A 20,532-nucleotide genomic window follows, 5' to 3' on the forward strand; every position below is an offset into this window, starting at 1 on the left:
TATCATTGTGACTGAGTGTTCAAAATATTCAAACAGTGGAAACGGTTCAAGGCCAGAGGGACTCTTTGTATCTCACACAAGGATCACACATGCCTTCCATATGCCGTAAGTGTTGGGAGAATTGAAGCAGTTGGCAGCCACCGGTGGGTCCACGCTGGGCTTTCTCTGGTGGAGTGATGGCTGGATCACACTCAACAGGAATAGCTGTGGTGGAGTTAAACCTCGGTGCATCAGCCAGGAGTTCTGCCGCAGAAGCAGCTCTGTCTCACCTCGATTGAGGTCCATAAAAGCCCTCATTGTGCCCAAAACATGGCCAGACTAAGGCAAGCCGCGCCGCACCATGTCCTCCATGCTGTGAGAAAATAGCCATATTGCCAGCATGGGGAGCTGATGAAAAAACAGCAAATATTTACACAAAGTTGGTCTACTGCTGGTCGGTTAAGTGCTCAAGAAGAGTCAGTGTTCACAGTGGAATGAATATTTAAGATGTCAATGTGGCATTGTTGCAGACAAAAATATATTTACTAATTGGGTTATTATTCTCATCTTATGTTAGTAAGGGGTCCTTTGATCAAGTGTAACATTCACATTAATGCATTTTATGCTTTCAATCCCTGTGAACTGAACTCTATTCGCTAACAATTGAACCTAAGGAACACAAAAATCTAGGCGGATTTAATTAAAACTAGGAAGACTATACCATTCATTCTGTTCTCTTAAATAAACTCAGTATCATTGCATTATCAGTAATGGGTTTCATCCTAGCAAACCTTGAAAATTCATCGCACTGTATAATGTACTGTAAGTTGCTTTGACGTTGAAGTCTGCCAAATGCACAAATGTAGAAACGTAATGCTTATTCATTGTAGTGTGTCACAAAATACAGAACGGTGATGTTATGTTGGCCGCCCGTGAGCTGGGACTAATACGGCAGTGCCAGACAGCTGAGAGAATTTTAAATCAGAGCCCCTAATGACAATACAGAACTAAACAGAGCTCATTTCTATCTAATTACATTTCACATTCCTCTTAAATGCACTGAGAGGTAACGCATCAGAGCGTATAAATATCTGTCACACTTTATTAAAATAAAGCTGACAGTAAGATGGTTTTCATTTGTACATGATGAATTTTGGTGTGTGTGTGACTGCATTTGATTAAAAAGCTATTGTTATTACACAACACGTCTGGGTGTGACGTGAATTATGTGCCAATGTAAAAACCCAACGAAGATCCCATTTCTCATGGGCTCTCTGGTCAATGGTATAAACCTTGCAAAATATGCAGCATTTATTGTACACAATAAATTATGACTGTAATTCTCACACAAACTATAATACTAGACCACAAATGACCTTTATGCCTAATGCAATAAACTAAAAGTAAACAGCTCTCAGAAGTCATATTTGTTTATAGGTACAACACATGACTGCTGTAACATCAATTGAAAACATTTTCAATAACTTCTATGCTGCAAGGCGCTGACATACAAAAGCTGATGGAACTTCACATAGTTAAAAAAAGTTTGAATCTACTTGGTAATGATATTTCTATATAAACTGATGATGTAGTAATGTGTTACTATTACTTCTCTCAAACTGTACATTTTGTATACTAACAGTCTAACTGCACTTCTTTTGAATCACTTCTTGTGAATCACTGTCTCACTGTTAGATGGAATGACAGATGAAGGTTTGAATAAAATAAGCATGTGAAGCAATAGACGAGTTATTAATAATTGTCATTGATTTCATTACGATCAATGTTTTATGTTAACAATGGAGTTTGCATCTGTATGTGTTATGGTTTAACTGAGAAAATAGCTGAAAACAAACTGCTGGAGAAAACCGATGACGAAATGTATCCAAGTGACCTAGTTCCTCAGAAGTTTGTGTTCCTTCATGCAATCTCGTGTTCAGATTATTGATATTCAAGGAGTAATGTAGTATCGCACTTTCCCTCCATCTAAACTACACAGCAGTCCTCCAAGTTTGAAAAATATGTGTATTGGCCTCCTCGAGGAACAACACATGAGCACTGAAACAAAAGACAGGATGATGAGCTCATGTCTGAGGAAGGTCTCTCTGTCTTATTATCTCTCTCTGTCTTTCCTCCAAATCTGGGAGCATTTTAGACCTGGATTCTGTCTGTCTTTTCTTTATCCCTTTTTAATTCCTCCAGACTCGGTCTGTCTGTCTTTCTATCTCTTTCTCCGCTGGCCTGCAGTCACATGTACCAGGGGGTGGTGAGCAGTTGTTATTCTCAGCTCTGAGCCCTGTTCTTAGTCTCAGTCACTCAACAGTGATGCCATAACGTGTCTGTTTTGATAGATTTGTTTTCCGTGGAATAAATACTTCTTGAAAACCACATCCATGTGCACAACATATCTGGTTAAAAACGCTGAGAGCGCTTTAACTCAAAATCACAATGGCATTGCTGTTCATTGATTCAATTCATAATGTATTATAATATCATATATTATATAATATATTAAAAGTCTAATGTAATGTTCTTTGACACAAACAGCCACTGATCATTTTGTACTAATGTAGTTTATCTATGGAAGCATTTCCAACCCAATCTAATGGCAAGCACGTAACTGTTTTATGTGGTCGCTAATTTTGGATAATTCGCATGAATTCGTACAATTTCATACCTACATTTTATTACAATTTGTGACATTAGGTTTAGAGATGGGGTTAGGGGGGGAGCTACAGTATTGTTGTTTTCGGTAACATTTAAGTTTTTATTTGTTTCACAAAATAGCCACCTTGTAAAAGGGTAAATCAAATTCCTTTGAGATCAGGTTGGCATGTCACTGAGATTTGCAGCCATATTGTGTAGTGAAAAAAAAGCTATTACTGTAAACCAGTTCGTTGTGGTCATTTGGACTTGTTCTTTCTGAGCTAAGGTAGAAGATTGCTGTTTTATAATCCTTCATCTCAGATGGTCTGTGACCAAGCGGCCAAACTCCACTCCCACATATTTTTAGGGTTTATGTAATAGTGTGATAAACGAAAAAGCAGCTGTTAAACGGTTGAAAAAATGAAGGAAAGGGAGAAAGAAAGAGAAAAGGAAAGACCTGTGGAGTAGGTTCGTATGGTTGGCCAGGAAGATTCCAGCTCGAATTCACCTTTGTGTGTCCTTCTGTGCTCTATTAAAAATGTGTTGGTCAGAAGTGTGTGACAGGTTAACTTTTGAAAATATCACAACCCTTCATGTTTTGTAGATACTGTATATAATCTCTTTGTGTAAATGTTGTGCAGGGATTCAAATATAAAAACTTTTTAAAAACGTTTACATTAATCTTCATCGCACATGCTTTGATTCAGATGCAGATGTAATTTCACATTAAATATTTCCCTTTTCTGTCTAAATCCAAGAATCTCATAGAAGCAAAAGTTGCAATTGAATGTTTGGTTGGGCCACTTATATTGTTCCCTGCCATATGAAGCAAAAACACAACGTGAATAAATATTGTTTTATTCAAAAAGTGGATTGTGTAAATGTGAATTTATTAGAACATTGATAGAACAAACATTGTTATGTTTCACTCATCTAAAATCCTATTTTATATGTTTTTTTGACTGCCATTAAATCTTTAAGGAAAGCAGCTGAACTGTTATCAGTCCTGAGGGAATGTTCTGGCTCTGCACTGATTAAAATTGTTTGTTTTTGTTCTTCCAGCAGAATAAATAATTACTTTAGGAAAACTATGTTTGTGCTCCTTCAGTGGTCAGAATTGTATTTCATCTGTCTCTGTAATCATTCACAATATTTGACATTTGAGTAAAACTCCCCATTCATCAGCCTCCTCCAGTCAGATTCAGTTCACAGGTCCCCGCACTGAGCTCTAAACTTGCAAATGAGTTAATAAAAAAGAACCCTGTCCCGACAGATTACATAATTTAACTGTTATTGGGTCAACAAAGACCTTGTCTGCTCACTCTGCTAGGACACTGTCATGCATGACAATGTTCACATAATATTTTATTCAGTCTTATCCAGCTGTCTATAAATGCAATGTGTGTTTTTGTGAAGTCAGAACTTGGTTTGATGTCCCGTTGTTTAATTGTCTGGCCTGTGGGTATCAAGCTTTGTTCTTCAGAGTCAGTTTATGGCTCAATTTAATTTTAAATAAGATCCTTTTGCAAACAGAGTTTCCCAATGCCCCTATAAAGTGTTAAACTGGAGAAACTGATAGAAAGAAGCAACAGCAAATGTTGATGTTGGTTAGTTTCTATACCTGTCCACTTCTTTTATTGTAGGACACTAATTGGATTTAAATTATTTAATTACTTTATTTTTAATTTGTGGCCGTGCACATTATGCTGTAAGTTAAAATTCTGCTCCCAAAAATGGTTTCAGTTTAAAACAACAGTTTTTATAGGTGTACAAAAACTCCAGCAAAGTCAGGTTCTTTGCCATTTTCTGCCCTCAGTATTGTATGAATAAGCATGCAATGGCAACCATCAAGACAAAAACTGAAATTAAAGCAAATCTGCCATCTGCTGGGACAGTGTGGAAGCACAAGTCATTTGGGAACTTTCATTTTTGTTAAATGTTTTAATCAAGTTATTTTTGTATTTTCATTTGAAAACCTTTCAAACACTGCAAAATGTAGGCTAAACAGATATGTTGGTCATGTACATAGTTATGCTTTTATTTTATTTTATTTTATTTTATTTTATTTTATTTTATTTTATTTTATTTTATTTTATTTTATTTTATTTTATTTTATTTTATTTTATTTTATTTTATTTTATTTTATTATTTTATTTTATTTTATTTTATTTTATTTTATTTTATTTTATTTTATTTTATTTTATTTTATTTTATTTTATTTTATTATTTAAGTTTGTTTTTTAAATAATATTTAGGCAAATATTTTGTTTTATTTCAATTTACATAAACATTGTAATACTTTTATTTTTATGTGCTGTAAACTATAATAACCTTGGTGTAAGAGTGCCATCATCTATGTATATGTCACTGTCAAAATGCATCCCATGACCCAACTATGACAAAACACATCCTAATGAGCCCAGGCTCATCAGTCACGTGAGAAAAGCATGTGTCGTTTGCGACTGGATAATGTTTTAAAGAAGGAAAGCAGATCTGCACTATGCGTTGCCATGGTGATGGTGCACGGGTGGAATTCTCTGAGGCCCAGCGCGACAGGTGCTCCTCCCTACAGGGAATTTTAGCTGTTTAACCATATCAAAACCTTCTTACTTTTGAACCCGCTCCAGGATAAACCTGTGTACAGTGAGAAGGTGTGTTTGACTGACACATGAATAAGAGCACGACATGCTGTTTAAACTGACGCACATCTCTGCATTGTTGGTTGTTTGCGTCAAGGAACTCTGATGCAGAGGTGTGGTTTGCAGGTGCAAATTCAGGTAAGGCCAGTTCCCGGATAACCACTAGCCAGATAGGTCCCTCCCTTTACCTCTTGTGTTTGAATGCATATTCTCTGATCTCTCACACGGTCCTAGTTTAACCTTCCTCGATCATCTCACCGAGGCTTATCAGAAAGAACATAGGTAGGTACACAATTTTAAACTTAAGTACATAGAGACCTGATTCACATGCATCCTTTCTTAAAAATTAAACAGGTTTTGTTTGTTGTAAAATGGAGAACTGGTATTAGATGTCAGTGATGTATTGAAATGTTTATCCCCATCAGAGTTTGGAACAATAAGAATAAGAAAGGGGATGTTGATGAATAATTCAATGAACGATTCATGATAATGTCTTAACATGTGATTGTATTATAATGTTACACACATTATCAAATGAACTACTTTGTAAACTGTGTAACTAAATTTGTCTAACAAATAGCTTAACCACAGAATCGTCAACAAATTTGCCATTACATTTCTTCTAAGACAATCAATGTTTTCTTTCTGATTTTAATTCTGTCTTTCATTCTGCTACGTACATCATTAGTTTACATGGGTCATGCCACAAACTCAATAAGGGAAAACCTGTTCTAGTACATTCTAGGATTAGAATATACTGTATGGCTGTAGGAATGTTTCGCAGATAGAGAGAGAGAGAACATGTCTAAAATTGTGTTATAACTTTCTAATCACTTCAAGATTTCGACAGTAAATTTCAAATAGCCTCATAATTCTGAATGCATTATGATTAATTGTTATAATATATAGCAATACAATGTAAAATAATAATCCATAAACAGCCTATATACATCAAACTAATTCAAATTAAACAAATATGAATAGTTATCATTTATGTTCCACAATTATTAATAATATAAATAAAAACACTCTCTTAATTTGCCAGATTAGCTCATCTGAATTCCGGGACACATCTTTAGATTGTTTAGAACATTTTTAAGAGGTGTGGGGGTATTATTATCACACTGGTTATAAAGCTTTGTTTGTGGGTAACAATAATGGCCAACAGAAGAAAAACTGGCTCAACAAGAATTTTCTGAGAAGTATCAATGCAATGAGCATGCTCATGTAGTCATACGTAAAGGTCTAGGTGTGTCACACAACTATTTTCATTATAATTATTTATAGAAATAAATAAACAGATAAATTAAACATCATTATCATCTTAAATGGTGTAGCACACCTTCAAAACGTGTATTCTATTAGTATTTGACTTTATCGTTTTTGTTTTGTTTTCTTATTTGCTTTGAAATAGTTTCCTCAGAATAGTATCTGTTTTTACCAACCCCAGAAAAGTGTGTGCTTATTTCAGTGTCACGGTTGAATGGTGTATGTTACATGAAGAGGTCTTAGATACACTTCATTAGAAATGAGTCATGGGAGTATAAAAACAAAGTTTCTAAACACAAGTTTCTAGTAATGAACTACAGTAAAAATAACTTTCATTTAGTAGAAGAGACATTTGAGGTTTCGCCTCTGAGCTTTGATTTCATAGTTACACAGCATTTTTAAAAAACGATTTGTTCAAACTACTGGCCAAACTATTGGGGGTGACATTGTAGCACATGACACATTTTCGGTAAATGGCATCTGTAAAGTTAGCTTTTGGAGATATTCCATCTGTCAGTATCGGTCAATGACGGCTGCCGTAAGAGACATAAAAGAATACTAAATGCAACTTTAACTTTGCACAATTTTATTTTATTTGAGTTTTTTATTACAATACGCATGAATGTTCCTTCTATAAACACATATAATATCTTAATGTCATGATGTTTTGGCAGACAGAGGAACCAAACATGAAGTTGCCACTGGGCATCACGCTCACGCTCCTTCTGTTGCTTCAGAACCTCCAACAAGTATCCACCCAGATGCCTGATAATACAATACCTGAAAATGACAATGGAGAACAGTCATTGGAAGAAGAGACCAATACTGAACCAACAGGAGAAAATGATTTAGGCAATTTGACTACACAGGTGACACCACAGAACAGCGAGAGCAGATCAGAAAATGACGGACAACCATTTGGCTACATTTATGTTGAAAATAAACAACAGGACCAGAATCCCGCAGTTACGACACCGATGCCGCTAGCAGCAGACGTGCTGCCTACTAATGAGATAGATGAAGGAAGTTCTGAGAGCCTTGCTACTACAACACCACATCAAATCGCACTTAATTCCAGTTCTGAACTCTCAGAAACATCAGCAGAACACAATGAAACAGAGACACAAGAGACAGCACCAAATACCGTCACATCTGAGCCGACCCAGACCACTCAAGTCGATCTTAATGGCACATATCCTGATCCAAAGCCAGAGAATTTCACCGAAGACACCATCCATCACGAAACAGGTTCTGGATACTTCTCCTCAGAGGTACCTGCTGAGATCCCAACCACCACGGTAGAAGCTCATGAAGATCAAGAGAACATGCAGAACATGACGACCATGAAGCCATCTGAACCACCAGCATACAGTACAACAATGCTTGTGACTCCACCTGCCATTCCTGAGATGGACACCACTGCTGCCCCAGAACTTGAGAATACAGATACAGATGTAAATGGATCTTTTGACACCAGGGGCGATTTGGCAAAAGGTTCGACTCATTAATTACTTCAAACTGGCATTAAAGTATAGAATGTTTGAAATGATAAAGTCATAAAAGGGATAGGTCACCCAAAATGGATGTTCTTTCATTTCTTGCTCACCCTCGTGTCACAGACAAAGGCATTTTAAAGAACATTGGTCTGCATTGACATCAATTGTATCTATTCTCAATATACTTATTTTGTGTTTCACAGAAGAAAGAGTTATATACAGGGTTTGAACAACAAGAGGGTAAATACATGATGACATGATCATTTATTTTTATCTTTGGGTGAACTATCCCTTAAAGGTTATTTAATGGCTGATTCATAATGAGACACCCAAAAGCCTTTTATTAAAGTACATTTACGTTTAGGCATTTGGCAGACGCTTTTATCCGAAGCGACTTACATAGCATTATCCTATACATTTTGCATAGGTATCTGCAATCCCCTGGGATCAAACCCACAACCTTGCGTTGTTAACACAATGCTCTTACCACTGAGCTACAGAAAGTATGGTTCTGATATGAGTATTGTTTTTAAATATTTTTTAATTAATAGGTTAAAAAATGTAAATTGGTAAAAGGTACGAAGTGGCAGTATGACAATAACAAGAAAAATCACATCAAAGTAGAAATAGAATTACAGTAATTTAATCTCAGTCACAGTGCTTTGACTCTTCATAAGCATTATATCCCTGTTCTTTTCCACAGGTCACGTAGTTTCAAAGCACACAAATCTTTTAATTTCATCCCTCAAGCTAACCCACATTTCCAGCTTTTCAATTTGGGTTTAAAAGCCATATTTGCTGCTGTCCCTCTGTAATGGATTGGGTTTCGGTCTTTGTTTGTCCCCTGCCCTGGGCCAGAGTGTCCAGTTACTGACACCCTGACAATAAGAGTGGTGTTCACCCAAGAGATATTGGGAGGGGCTCCTTTTGAGGTCATGCATGGACCAATGTGACATTGACAAAGTCCAAACCGCAATTGAGATTTCAAACTGATTTCACTGTCTATATTGTTTATTGTAATTTTCTGATCAACATGAATTTAACTGGAGCAAGAGGGTGTCTCTGTACAGTTTTGTTTTTAGATTAAGCATTTGTTTAATCATTTTGGATCTTTGGTTATTGCAGCTCTTATATTTGTTATTTTAAACATCAAATATGTCTATGCAGGTTTTACTTCAGACGGGTTTCTAGACACTAAGAAAAACCAGGCATGGGGTGTCATCCTGGTGGTTGGGATTATTGTTGGGCTCATTGCCTTGACAGCATTTCTCGTTCTTAATCGAAGGGACAGAAGAGATTTCTCTCACAGAAAACTGGTGGAAGACATCTCACCTGATCCAGGTAATACAAAGCTTTCCTTTCTTCTTATTTTCTGTCTGTGTTGAAATATGATCGTGAGGGTTTCAATGTGAACAGTGTGTAGGTGTTTATTTATTTTGTTTTTTTTCTCATCTGACCAAAGTTCTCCGACTGGATAATAGCGAGCCACTGGACTTTGGTTACTACAATCCAGGACTACAAGGAGACAACATCCAGATGACCAACTTTCCACAAGGCCGTTGAAACTAAGAAGAGATCTGTGATGCCAAAGACACTTTATTTAATTTCACACTCATGTGAAGACAGAAGGATGTAATGAAGAAAGGATTCATCTTTGCCAAATGAAATTATTTTACACAAGTGCACAATTAAACAATTTTGTTGTGGTGTCTTTTATACCTATCTGAAGGAACCGTAAACAAAGGAACCAAGAATATTTCTTTGAAGTTCAAAATAGTCATGCCTTTAATGTTATGTGTTATTTTCATCTGAAGGTCTAATGTCTTGACATTAATATTGTAGTTTGTGAAAACTATGTGATTTCTGAATGTCGAAATAAGCAAAATGGTATGTCACAACTAATTCACGTACTGTATGTAAGAAGATGTATGAATGAACTGGTGGATTCCCTACTAACTTTCTTCTGGGCCTATAATTTTTTTGAAATAGTTTACAAAGGATTGAATTAATATAAAAGGGTATTGTAAAAGTGAATCAATATCACGAATACGTTTTAGAATAATAAATAATAAAATAACATACCACTGTTTCAGTATCAGATCATTGTATAATCAAAATATTTGTAATGATATTTGAAGCGCTTTGATCACTAGTTCAATGCTAAACGGTTGTTTCCTCCACTCCTGTAGATGGCGCACATGCCCTTTGAATATAATACACGCGTCATAGTAAACAAAGCGAAGAAAGCGTTTTGCCTCTGGTTGTTGAGGTAGTTTATTTCGGAAGACATGATCAAAACAGAAAAGATTTTACATTTGAAAAGCTCAAAGGGCAGAAAGGTTCGTGTGGTCCGCGAGCATTATGTGAGGGAACAGGTGCCTTGTGGGAATTCACTGTGTCAGGCGGGCTGTCACAACGGTAAGAACATCAACATCAAAATATAATACTGAACAAATCTTAAAAATATCCCCCCTCTGCCTCGAATGTACACAAAATATTAAGCGTTTTGTCAACCAGCTTCCTGACAGATGCTTTACTAAAGGGGTTCACGTTATATGCTGCGCTTTTTGTCTTGCCTTCGTTTTTTCATAATTTTTGCTCCCAAGTCGTCAATGTCTCCTTAAAAATGTAAAAATAAAAATGTGAATTTGTGATGTAGGAAATACTATTTATAATAAACATTATTAGATTTTAGAGATCGTGAGACATGAATACATTATATTAATGTTGGTATGGTTAAGTAGATACCATACTGTATGTATAACTTTATCAGTTAACAGCATGGCTAAGAACAGTGCCTGACCAGCATAAGCCTGTCAGCAGGGTGTATAGACAAAAAAATTGAAAGAAAGAAGACTTTTTGTACTCCACTAGATGGAAAGGTGCTATCCAGTGATGTGACCCACTATGTGGTTCCGGATGGGGGGGTCGTTCGGGATTTTCTGGAGATTCTGGAGTTCAGGGAGCTGCAGGGGATCGTGTTCACCCAGACAGCCAACCAGCACACCCGTGGACGCAGGTCCATACATATCACAGCTTTTATTATACTACTGATATTCTTAAATTGCACGAGTAACATGCATGTTTAATGAATACTCATCTTGGACTCAATTGGACAGGTTTGCCATGTTGCATATTTTAAAAGTTATCCTTATCTCATACAGGCACTACAAAAGACTGCGTGCTCTGCTTAAAGACCCTCGCCATGATTGTGTGCTATTTGCCAATGAGTTTCAGCAGAACTGCTACTGCCCCAGAAACAAGGGAGAGTCTCAGGAAAAATGGCATACAAGGTGAATCCTCAAGAAACCTGTCAAGACATATTCAACCACACATTTGCTGTTTTGGGTTGTTTAGAGATGTATACTCAAGGAAGTGCTGCTTACTTTCTTATCTATACCCAGTTCATTTTAAAAGTCATGTAACAGTTAGAAGAACAAACATATTTTGTACAATCTCCCAGTGTTATATAAGTTCATATAAGCTGCAGGCTTGATAACTACAAGAATAAAAAAAGCAACAAAGTGTATAGTTTTAGATGTATAACAAGTCACCCCGTATGTTGTCAAATAATTTTTTATGAAAGGAGATTTGAAGTTCCGAAATAATATTGGTATTCATTAGGTAAAATGTTGTCGTGCATGACAGTCTCATATACATACAGTATACTCATGGTTATTGTAGACACTTCAGAAAGTCAAAACACTGACTCAAAATAATTTCATGCGCGAAAATGACACATTCATAAAATGAATGTTTATTTTATTCCAGATGTGTCTACAATGCAGCAGTTTGGTACTATAACCATCTGGCTGGACTAAGGCCTGTAGTAATGCTTACAGAAGATTGTGATTCTATTTCAGAATTTAATGCCCAAAACAGCGGAGTGTATATCATCTCAATTCAGGTACTGTGTGTGTTGTCTATTTCATGTGTAGGCAGTAGTGTTTGACTATCATAGAGGTCCTGTTAATCTTTGCTGTAGGAGTACCTGGCAAGTTTCTGTCCAGACCTGCGGGCAGCTCAAGAGCTGTACAGCTCTATTGCTCAAACACTTCAGGAGCGAGAGAGCGAGGGAACGGAGAAGGTGTATGCTGAACATCTGCCCGCTGAGGTGCTGGAGGCTGGCATTAAATCTGGCAGGTACATCCAGGTAAGTGGTTTCACTTACAGATCTTCCGATTATGTTAAACTACCGGTCTTTTCTGGTTGTTGCTTAACTTCATGTACTGTATACAATCCACTTTCTACTTTTTTAAGGGAATTCTGAGTGTGAACAAACATCGGGCCCAGCATGAAGCCTTCGTCCGTTATCAAGGCTCTACTAACAAGAATTCAGGTTGTAATAAACATTTATCACAAGGCTTGTTGGAATGCTTGATTCTGATTGGCCAGTCGGGACATTTGCAGGTTCCCTATTCCCAGATAACAACCTCTCAATATTAATAACACACATGGCATTTTTTTTACCTGGCCTTGTTCGTGTAATCCTGTGTTTAGAGCTAAACAGTGATGTGCTGGTCAACGGAGTGAAGCATCGTAACCGGGCGGTGCATGGAGACATGGTAGTTGTAGAACTCTTGCCACGTAATGAATGGAAGGGCCGGAATACGGCACTAACAGAGGGTCAGGGGGAGGAGCGGACGATGGAGGACACACAGAGCCAGCCCATGCCCACAGGTCATACTTGATATGCTAATATTTAATACATAATCCTGACGTCCCAAAATCACAGAATTCTAGATGGATAGCTATATAATATGTGCCTTATCTGCTTCTGCCATTTTTCCATTTAGGCAGGGTGGTGGGTATTCTGCAGAGAAACTGGAGAGATTATGTCGCAAGTTTTCCTCCTCTTGAGGAGGTGCAGTCGCAGAGCCGTAATTCACAGAAGATCCTGCTTATCCCGTGGGACTACCGAATCCCCAAAATCCGCATCAGCACACAGCAGGCCGAGGCATTGAAGGTTGATGACTAACTTAGTATTTTCAAACACATCATGGTATATATCTAATAGTAGGATTTATATGTGATGTAATATTACAATCACATAATTCAAATATATTATGTATGTTGTTTTTGTGAAGGACTGTAGAGTTATTGTGCGTCTGGATTCGTGGGAAAGTACTTCTATGTACCCAAATGGCCACTGTGTGAGGGTCCTGGGTAAACCAGGAGAGCTGGAGACCGAGATTCAGACCATTCTGTTGGAGAACTCCATCCATGTGTCTACATTCTCAGAGGCCCAGGTGAGATTATCAACCAAATCAGATGAGCTACAGATGTTTAAATTAAGAAATATAAAGTAAATCTCCAAAAGTTCTACAGAGATGTATTGGTGAGTTATGCCAAATGGCTGTTGCACTTAATGTCAATAGAAAAACACAGCATCATAATGTTTGTTGTTTTTTTAGTTGCGTGAGATGCCAGTTAACACAGAAGAGAACCCGTGGCAGATGGACAGCAGTGAGGTGTCCTCCAGACGGGACCTGAGAAACACTCACTTGGTGTTCAGTATTGATCCTAAGGGCTGTGAGGATGTGGATGACACCTTGTCTGTTCGAATTCTGCCAGGAGGAAAACATTTAGAGCTAGGTGTTCACATCGCAGATGTCACTCATTTTGTTAAAGAAGGCTCTCTAACAGACTTAGAGGCACAGTCAAGGTATAGTGATTTATCAGTCATCCAGATTATAATGGTATAATATTTATAGAATAATTGTTCAGTTTACCAGATATATATTCATGATATGAAAAATGTAACTAAATGCTTTTTTGGCCACATTTGACAAAAATTTGGTACCATATATTATTTATTGTATTAAAAAAATTATTGAATTAAATTCATATCTATAATGAAATATTTTAAAGGGATAGTTCACCCAAAAATTTTAATTCTGGCATCATTTACTCACCCTCCTGTCATTTCAAATCTGTATGACTTTGTTTATTTTACAGGACACAAATGAAGATGTTGTGAAGAATGTTGTTAACAGGCACCCATTGACTTGCATTGGTTTTGTGTCCATACAATAGAAGTGAATGGGGGCCAGTGCTGTTTGGTTTGGTTACTAACATTCTTCAAAATATCTTCTTTTGTGTTCTGCAAAAGAAAAGGCTACACAGGTTTGAAATCACAAGAGGGTGAGTTAATGTACATTTTTGTGAACCCTCCCTTTAAAAGCATGGCAACTCATTCAGAAACATGTAGTTTACTTGAAGTTTCTTATTATTTATGTAAGTCTCCAAATCTAAACTTAAATGATGAATCGCCCATCTTTCTCAACGTAGGGCAACCACCTACTACCTGGCGGACCGCAGGTATGACATGCTGCCGGCAGTGTTAAGTGCAGACCTGTGCTCCCTCCTTGGTGGAGTGGACCGGTGAGTAATCTCCCTTCATCTACTTATTACACGATTTATCTCCTTCTAGAAATTGACCGCCATGTGCTCTTAATATCCCCCCGCACCAAAAAATCTGTTGCTTACTACAACCTAAAGTAGTGAAGTGTGAAATACATAGAGTGTGAGATTCCAAAGGCCTGAATGGTATGACTCAAGGGGTATTCTTTGAGTACTCTTTTAAATGATCAAAGCATATTCTGTCTGTTACAGATATGCCATGAGCGTGCTGTGGGAGCTGGATGCTAATTCTCTTGATGTGTGTAAGGTCTGGTACGGTCGCACTCTTATCCGTTCATCCTACCAGCTTCACTATGAGCTTGCCCAGAGCCTGCTGAATGGAGAGGAGGTTGAGGTGCATGAACTAAGCCAGCTGAAGGGCTCTCAGCGGGATCAGAAACTGGCTGAACTTTTGCAGGCCCTGGAGACCCTGACAAGGATTGCCAGACACCTCAGGGCACAGAGGGATAAAGGAGGTGCTCTGGAGTTAGAAGGGGTGGAAGTGAGGGCTCAGCTGGATGAGGATAAGAACATTATTGCCCTTGTGCCCAAACAGCCTCTAGAGGTTCATGAGACTGTGGCCGAGTGCATGATCTATGCCAACCACTGGGTGGCACGCAAGATACAGGAGAACTTTCCTCACCAAGCGCTTCTGCGTCATCACCCACCACCCAAACAAGAGTACTTTAATCACTTGATTGATAGCGCGAAGGCCAGGGGCTTTAGTATTGATACAAGGTAAAATAAATGCCTTATCTTGTATATATACTGTAAAATACATGTATGTTAAATGTTAAAATATTTATGGAAAATAACATGAAAGCAGAGTAATGTATATACGTTAATATATATGTATTTTCTAACATTGTATGTATTATTTATATAAAATGCTAAATAATATTTTAGGATATACTGCTAATACTGTAAATACAGTAAGAAACAAAATCGACTAACTAGATAACTTAAATAAAAACGATCACCCTTAAATATACAGTAGGGGCCAAACACTAAAATAATCAAAAACAAACTCCTAACAACTACTGTACTCAACATGCCTTTTAATACATCTTTAATATTATATTTAAATGTAAATTTTTCCAAGTTGGACATCAATTTTGGCCACAATTTTATATTGTATTATGAAGTATTATCTTACATTAAATGCTTTTCTTACACTAGGTCAAACAGAGCTCTGGCTGATTCTTTGGAAAGGGCAATGGACCCTCACGACCCCCTGGTGAACAGGTTGTTGAGAATTATGGCGACCCAGGCAATGTCTAATGCCCTTTACTTCTCTACAGGAGCCTGTCCAGAAGAACAGTACTATCACTATGGTACATGCCATTCATTCACTCACCGCCGATCTTTTGTTACACCACTCCTACAAATTCCAGATGTTTATTAATAGTGGATAAACATTAATCAATCTTGTTTTCGTGTCATTTTTAGGTCTCGCTCTGGATCGATACACTCACTTTACTTCTCCAATCAGACGTTATGCTGATGTAGTAGTGCATCGGCTCCTTATGGCTGCCATTCAGCTAGAGAAGGAAGGGTCCCTTAACAAGGCCTTAGCTGATAACAGAGAACTCGAGGAGCTGGCTCAACAAATCAACAATAAAAACAGAGTAAGTAAGGCCATAAATCCCATCTATAGCACAGTTGCAGTAAAATGGTAATGTCTGTTTCTCTGTTTGAATGACAGGCAGCGCAGCATGCACAGAAACAATCCACAGAGCTCTTCCAGTGCCTCTACTTTAGAGACAAAGACCCTCACACAGATGAACGCTGTGTGGCTGATGCTGTCATCTATGCTGTCAGAGCGAACGGATTTCTCATCTTCGTACCACAGTAACCCACCTGCTTATGGATTCAAATTGGTTGTAGAGTATGAAGCAAAATTGTTCATGTAAATTTATCACACAGGTATGGATTGAAGGGAGCGGTATACCTTAAGGATCGGGATGGTCAAGTGGTCAGCATCAGTGGGGATGGAAAGTGTGAGTGGAATGCCGGGACGTTGCAAAGATACCCTGATAAGATCAGCACACGCACCAGCACTGGAACCCATACATTTTACCTATTTGACCATGTTACGGTGAGTACATCCTGAGCAAGTCATATTATTACTGAACTTCAATTTATTTCTGTCAATAACATTTTTCTTAAATCATAATTTTTCTTGTCAAATCCTTTGTAGGTTCGTATTTCTGTAAAACCATCCGGTTGCCATGCTGACACATTGTGTCTGGAGCTTATCAGCAGCAAGCCTCATCGTGCCATGCAACCCGAGTCACAGCCAGCTGGCCGCAGCCGTTCTGACCTTGTTCAGGAAGTCGTCCGCTGGGCAGAAGAGGCCTCGCTTCAGGCTGAGGAGAAGAAGGAAAGAAAGTCCAAACTGAGTAAGGAGGAAAGGCAGTTTAGACAGAGCAAAACACCAAACCTTTATGTTATTTTACAAGAAATCAGTGAGCTTGCCCTGCTGGATCTGTCTGCCTGCCAGATCACAAATACAGAAGCACAGATGTGCAATACATCATCTTAGCTTTATAGTGTCGGACAGTATTTCCTAGATATAATATCTTGAATACATAATATGCAGAGTTTTAGGGTAGATTTGAGATACCTGCCATGGACTGAAGATCGATTCCATGTGTCCAGATGTGCACTGTCCTCAGAAAGAAACCCAGGACAATAGTTCTAATCCAGACGTATCTCGTTTATATGTGGATTTGTTGTAAAAAACAATAATGTTTAGGAATTATAAACACTTTTTCTATGTCCAGTATTAGCACATTCTGTGTAAATATTATGTTGTTGAGGGTGTGGTGGCAGATACAGTATTTACTAAAACAAATAAACAATATCATGTTTAAAAGGATCACAAGTGACACAATTGAAAGGTGTTTTAGTGGTTTTTACATGGGGTGAGAAATTCCACTGAAGAATTTAGAGTGTAAACTTATAAAAATCTCCATCAGTATAGCAAAATAGTAAATTCTCTGTTGTGTTACCCTTTGGTTTTAATTATAAAATGGGAATACATATTTTAGAGAAACCATTGTGTAACTGATTATTTTCTAGATGGTTAATAATGCTTTACATTTTGCACATGAAGAGATTTGATCATGACGTTTTTTTAATGAAATAAATAGTATTTTTCCATTACTAAAATTGTACTAGTTCCATTTTTATTGTTCTCTGTGCAGTACTGTGGTATTAAAGTTCAGTCGATTCACAACTCCACTAAACGCACAACTACTGATGACTCACAATTTGCATGACATCATTAAAATATGCAAGGTTATTACAAACACTTTTATTTAGAATATAAAATCACAAAAACTGATTAAAATAACTTTTATTGAAAAAAAAACAATAACAGTACAATATAAGGACAAACCTACGACTTAAATCAAAATATATGGTCAACATCAAAAGCGCTTTTTGACTAATTGCATCCGTTATCTTTATATTTTGACAGTATGATGATACTCCAGCCAACAATATAAATGAAAGCAATGAATATTAAGATCTGAGGAACGGATGTGATTCCTTGTGAATCTGAGATGACGGAATTGAACATGTTTTTTCTTGAGCTAGTTTAAAATCCTCACGGAGGATCAATGTGTTAAGATTCAAAATGAAATTTCTCTCTTTGCAAGGCGAGAGTTCTAGAAAGAGTTGGTATTACTCTTCCCTAAACATTCATCCGAAATGCAGATGATGTTTTGTATACAAAGTCACATGTGTAAAGCAAGTATAACATCAGCTGATATTGTTTGGAGTGATGTTGAAGAGACTATCTATTACCAAAAATTATTTTGCAGACTTCTTGCAGGGTCCATAGGTGGGGTGCTCTTGGACCTTTGCTTTCAATTACTATCATCATCTATGCCATTTGGAACTGGGCTGGCACATTCATTATCATATAACGGAGAACTGGGAGGTTTAGTTGGCTTTTGTTTGAGTGGAGTTTTATTTGATGTGCTCTGCTCAACGCTCTGATTCTCTTGACTAACATACAGTCCTGAGGAACTGGTTGAAGGTTCATCTGCTTCGTCCTGGGTTAAATTCTGAGAGGATGCTGGGAAAATCGTACAAAAAACAGAGTAAATCAATTGTGTTTAAAGAAAGCAGAAGCTAAATCATAATAAAAACTCATCTTACACAGGTTTAGGGTTAATTCTTAAGACCAGAGGCTCAATATAAAGCCTCAAGAGACACCATACGTACCCAACTTTTGCCGTGCTAGTCTTCTCTCCAGAGCAAGCTGTTTGTTGAGGTCTATACGTCGCTGCTGTTCCTCAGTGAGAGACACTGGAGCAGGAGTTGAATGGACAAATGGATCTTCATGAAAACTTACATCTTCACCTAGATCAAACTCTTCCTGTGCAGGAGCCTGTGCCTCCTCTGAAGGAAGTAGGAAGTCATGGAACCACATCAGATGAATCTACTGATTTCACTTCTACTGTAAGGCAGTCAACATTTAAAATTATTACCAACAAAGTCCTCGTGTGTTAACGGCATGTCCATTCGAATTCGTTTGAGACACGTCTAATGGAGAAACAATAAAGAATTCCAATTAGACATGTTTTATAACTGATCATAGCAAAAGTTACAAACTATTATTACAACACAATTAAAATTGTTTTGTCATTTCGTGCTTATGGAGCCAGTTTCTAATGCATGTGTACATACAGCTAAGAATCTAAAACAGCACTGGCATAAAGGAGCAATGCATTCTGTGTAAAAAGCCCTGGAGTGAGCTTCATCTTTATGAAATTACAATGAATTTTTTAAACATATCAAGTCTTACCTGAACTTCTTTTTTTCCTCCCAAACTCTCCACTTTCTCAATGAAATCTTCAAACTGCAGTTTAGGATAAAGTCTATGCGCCCAGTTTTCCATTTTCTTCAGTAGCAGCTTCAAATCCTCTGCCTGAATTAAAAAGCATCAGGAAGGCGCTGAGCATTGATAACTGTATTCTCATATCACGCGGGTCCATAATAAAATCATACAGCAAAGCAATATCAAGGGTTACCCATTACCTCATGTCCTTTGCCTTTAAAGGTAACGTTGTCAAATAATGTACGTAGAGCTGGAAGACCTTTCTCAGAAATCAACCTAAAGAAAGGGATGATAAATCATAAACACTATAGAAAATCATAATCTCGGTGTTTAAACAAACATCTATTAATAGCAATGTGAATACCTGTTAGAATCCAGTTTCGGCTGAGGCCTCTTAACTGATCTTCTTTTCGCCATTGGCACTTCTGCTAGTTTGGACACTTCTCCTTCCTCTCCTTCTCCTATAACAACAGAATAGGTTGTGCTGCATAAGCCTGTTGAAAACTAATGTAATCCTAAATGATGGGTTTTGTTATGATGTATGTACAGTGGGAATAATGTAGCATTAGAGAATATTCAACAAATGTTTAAGACTTCATTAGGTTAGTAAAAAACTATTTGGTAAAGGTAAAAAACCTGTAAAGGTAAAAAAGAGCGTTTACTAATCTAAACATACAAAACACAATTAATCCCATTGAAATGGAGTCGTCCTTCATTTATAATGGTGTGGAATGGGAAACGCACCCTCTGCGTTGCCAAAAAGACCCTCCTCAAAGTCATTCTGTCCCGGTGATGATGGAGGAGGCAGAGGAGGGTATTTCTCATCCTCAGTGTGCTCATAATCTGGGATGTCAAGAAGACTGTTTTCTGATTGACCAAGCATGGTGCAGGAGATTCTGTAAAGAGTTAACAACACAAATACAATTTAAAGCTCTGTTTGTCGTTATCTTGAATTGTTTAGACCTGTTTTATTGTTGTAAATTACACAAAAAACTGAAATAATAGTTTCCCTCAAGGATATTAAACCTAAACAATGAACGGTCTTTTCTGTGAGAAATACGTACGTATTTTAAACTTACCAAATGTGTTTTCTCCAAAAATGCTCCGATCAGCGCGAGGAGGAGCAAACTATCTAAACGCGGCTTTTCCTCTGCCAATCACGTCGCTGGATTTTCTTCTTCTTGTGGAGATTGATGGGGGCAAGCAAACACCGGTAAGTCCACTTACGCCACCTACCGGATCAACATTG

The 20,532-nt window shown here is 37.5% G+C and overlaps 3 protein-coding genes across 4 annotated transcripts; 2 read left to right on the forward strand and 1 right to left on the reverse strand.

Moving 5' to 3' along the window:
* Nucleotides 1–5,097: 5,097 nt before the first annotated feature.
* Nucleotides 5,098–10,447, forward strand: LOC306896175 (uncharacterized protein). The gene is made up of 5 exons (XM_079459920.1): nt 5,098–5,402; nt 5,499–5,546; nt 7,208–8,027; nt 9,197–9,370; nt 9,492–10,447. Exons 3-5 carry the CDS (start codon nt 7,223–7,225, stop codon nt 9,590–9,592), a joined length of 1,080 nt encoding a protein of 359 aa, XP_079316046.1. The 5' UTR covers nt 5,098–5,402; nt 5,499–5,546; nt 7,208–7,222; the 3' UTR covers nt 9,593–10,447.
* On the forward strand, nt 10,237–17,601 carry dis3l (DIS3 like exosome 3'-5' exoribonuclease). The gene is made up of 17 exons (XM_079459909.1): nt 10,237–10,447; nt 10,904–11,048; nt 11,194–11,322; nt 11,801–11,936; nt 12,015–12,182; nt 12,290–12,368; nt 12,530–12,709; nt 12,826–12,995; nt 13,117–13,278; nt 13,444–13,694; nt 14,321–14,413; nt 14,645–15,169; nt 15,611–15,765; nt 15,881–16,059; nt 16,137–16,282; nt 16,358–16,529; nt 16,632–17,601. The coding sequence occupies exons 1-17, from the start codon at nt 10,318–10,320 to the stop codon at nt 16,974–16,976; spliced, it is 3,165 nt and encodes a 1,054-aa protein (XP_079316035.1). The 5' UTR covers nt 10,237–10,317; the 3' UTR covers nt 16,977–17,601.
* Nucleotides 17,551–20,507, reverse strand: tipin (timeless interacting protein). Of its 2 annotated transcripts, none has more exons than XM_079459932.1 (8): nt 20,363–20,507; nt 20,028–20,179; nt 19,648–19,744; nt 19,484–19,559; nt 19,251–19,373; nt 18,934–18,988; nt 18,668–18,844; nt 17,551–18,518 (listed from the first exon to the last, which is right to left on the reverse strand). In XM_079459932.1, exons 2-8 carry the CDS (start codon nt 20,164–20,166, stop codon nt 18,307–18,309), a joined length of 879 nt encoding a protein of 292 aa, XP_079316058.1. In that variant the 5' UTR covers nt 20,167–20,179; nt 20,363–20,507; the 3' UTR covers nt 17,551–18,306. The 2 variants fall into 2 exon arrangements, with proteins under 2 accessions (XP_079316058.1, XP_079316059.1); XM_079459933.1 differs by lacking the exon at nt 20,363–20,507 and adding an exon at nt 20,310–20,341 and having other exon boundaries at nt 17,741–18,518.
* Nucleotides 20,508–20,532: the final 25 nt, after the last annotated feature.

The sequence above is a fragment of the Barbatula barbatula genome (genome assembly GCF_947034865.1).
Source record: "Barbatula barbatula genome assembly, chromosome: 1".
Taxonomy (NCBI): domain Eukaryota; kingdom Metazoa; phylum Chordata; class Actinopteri; order Cypriniformes; family Nemacheilidae; genus Barbatula; species Barbatula barbatula.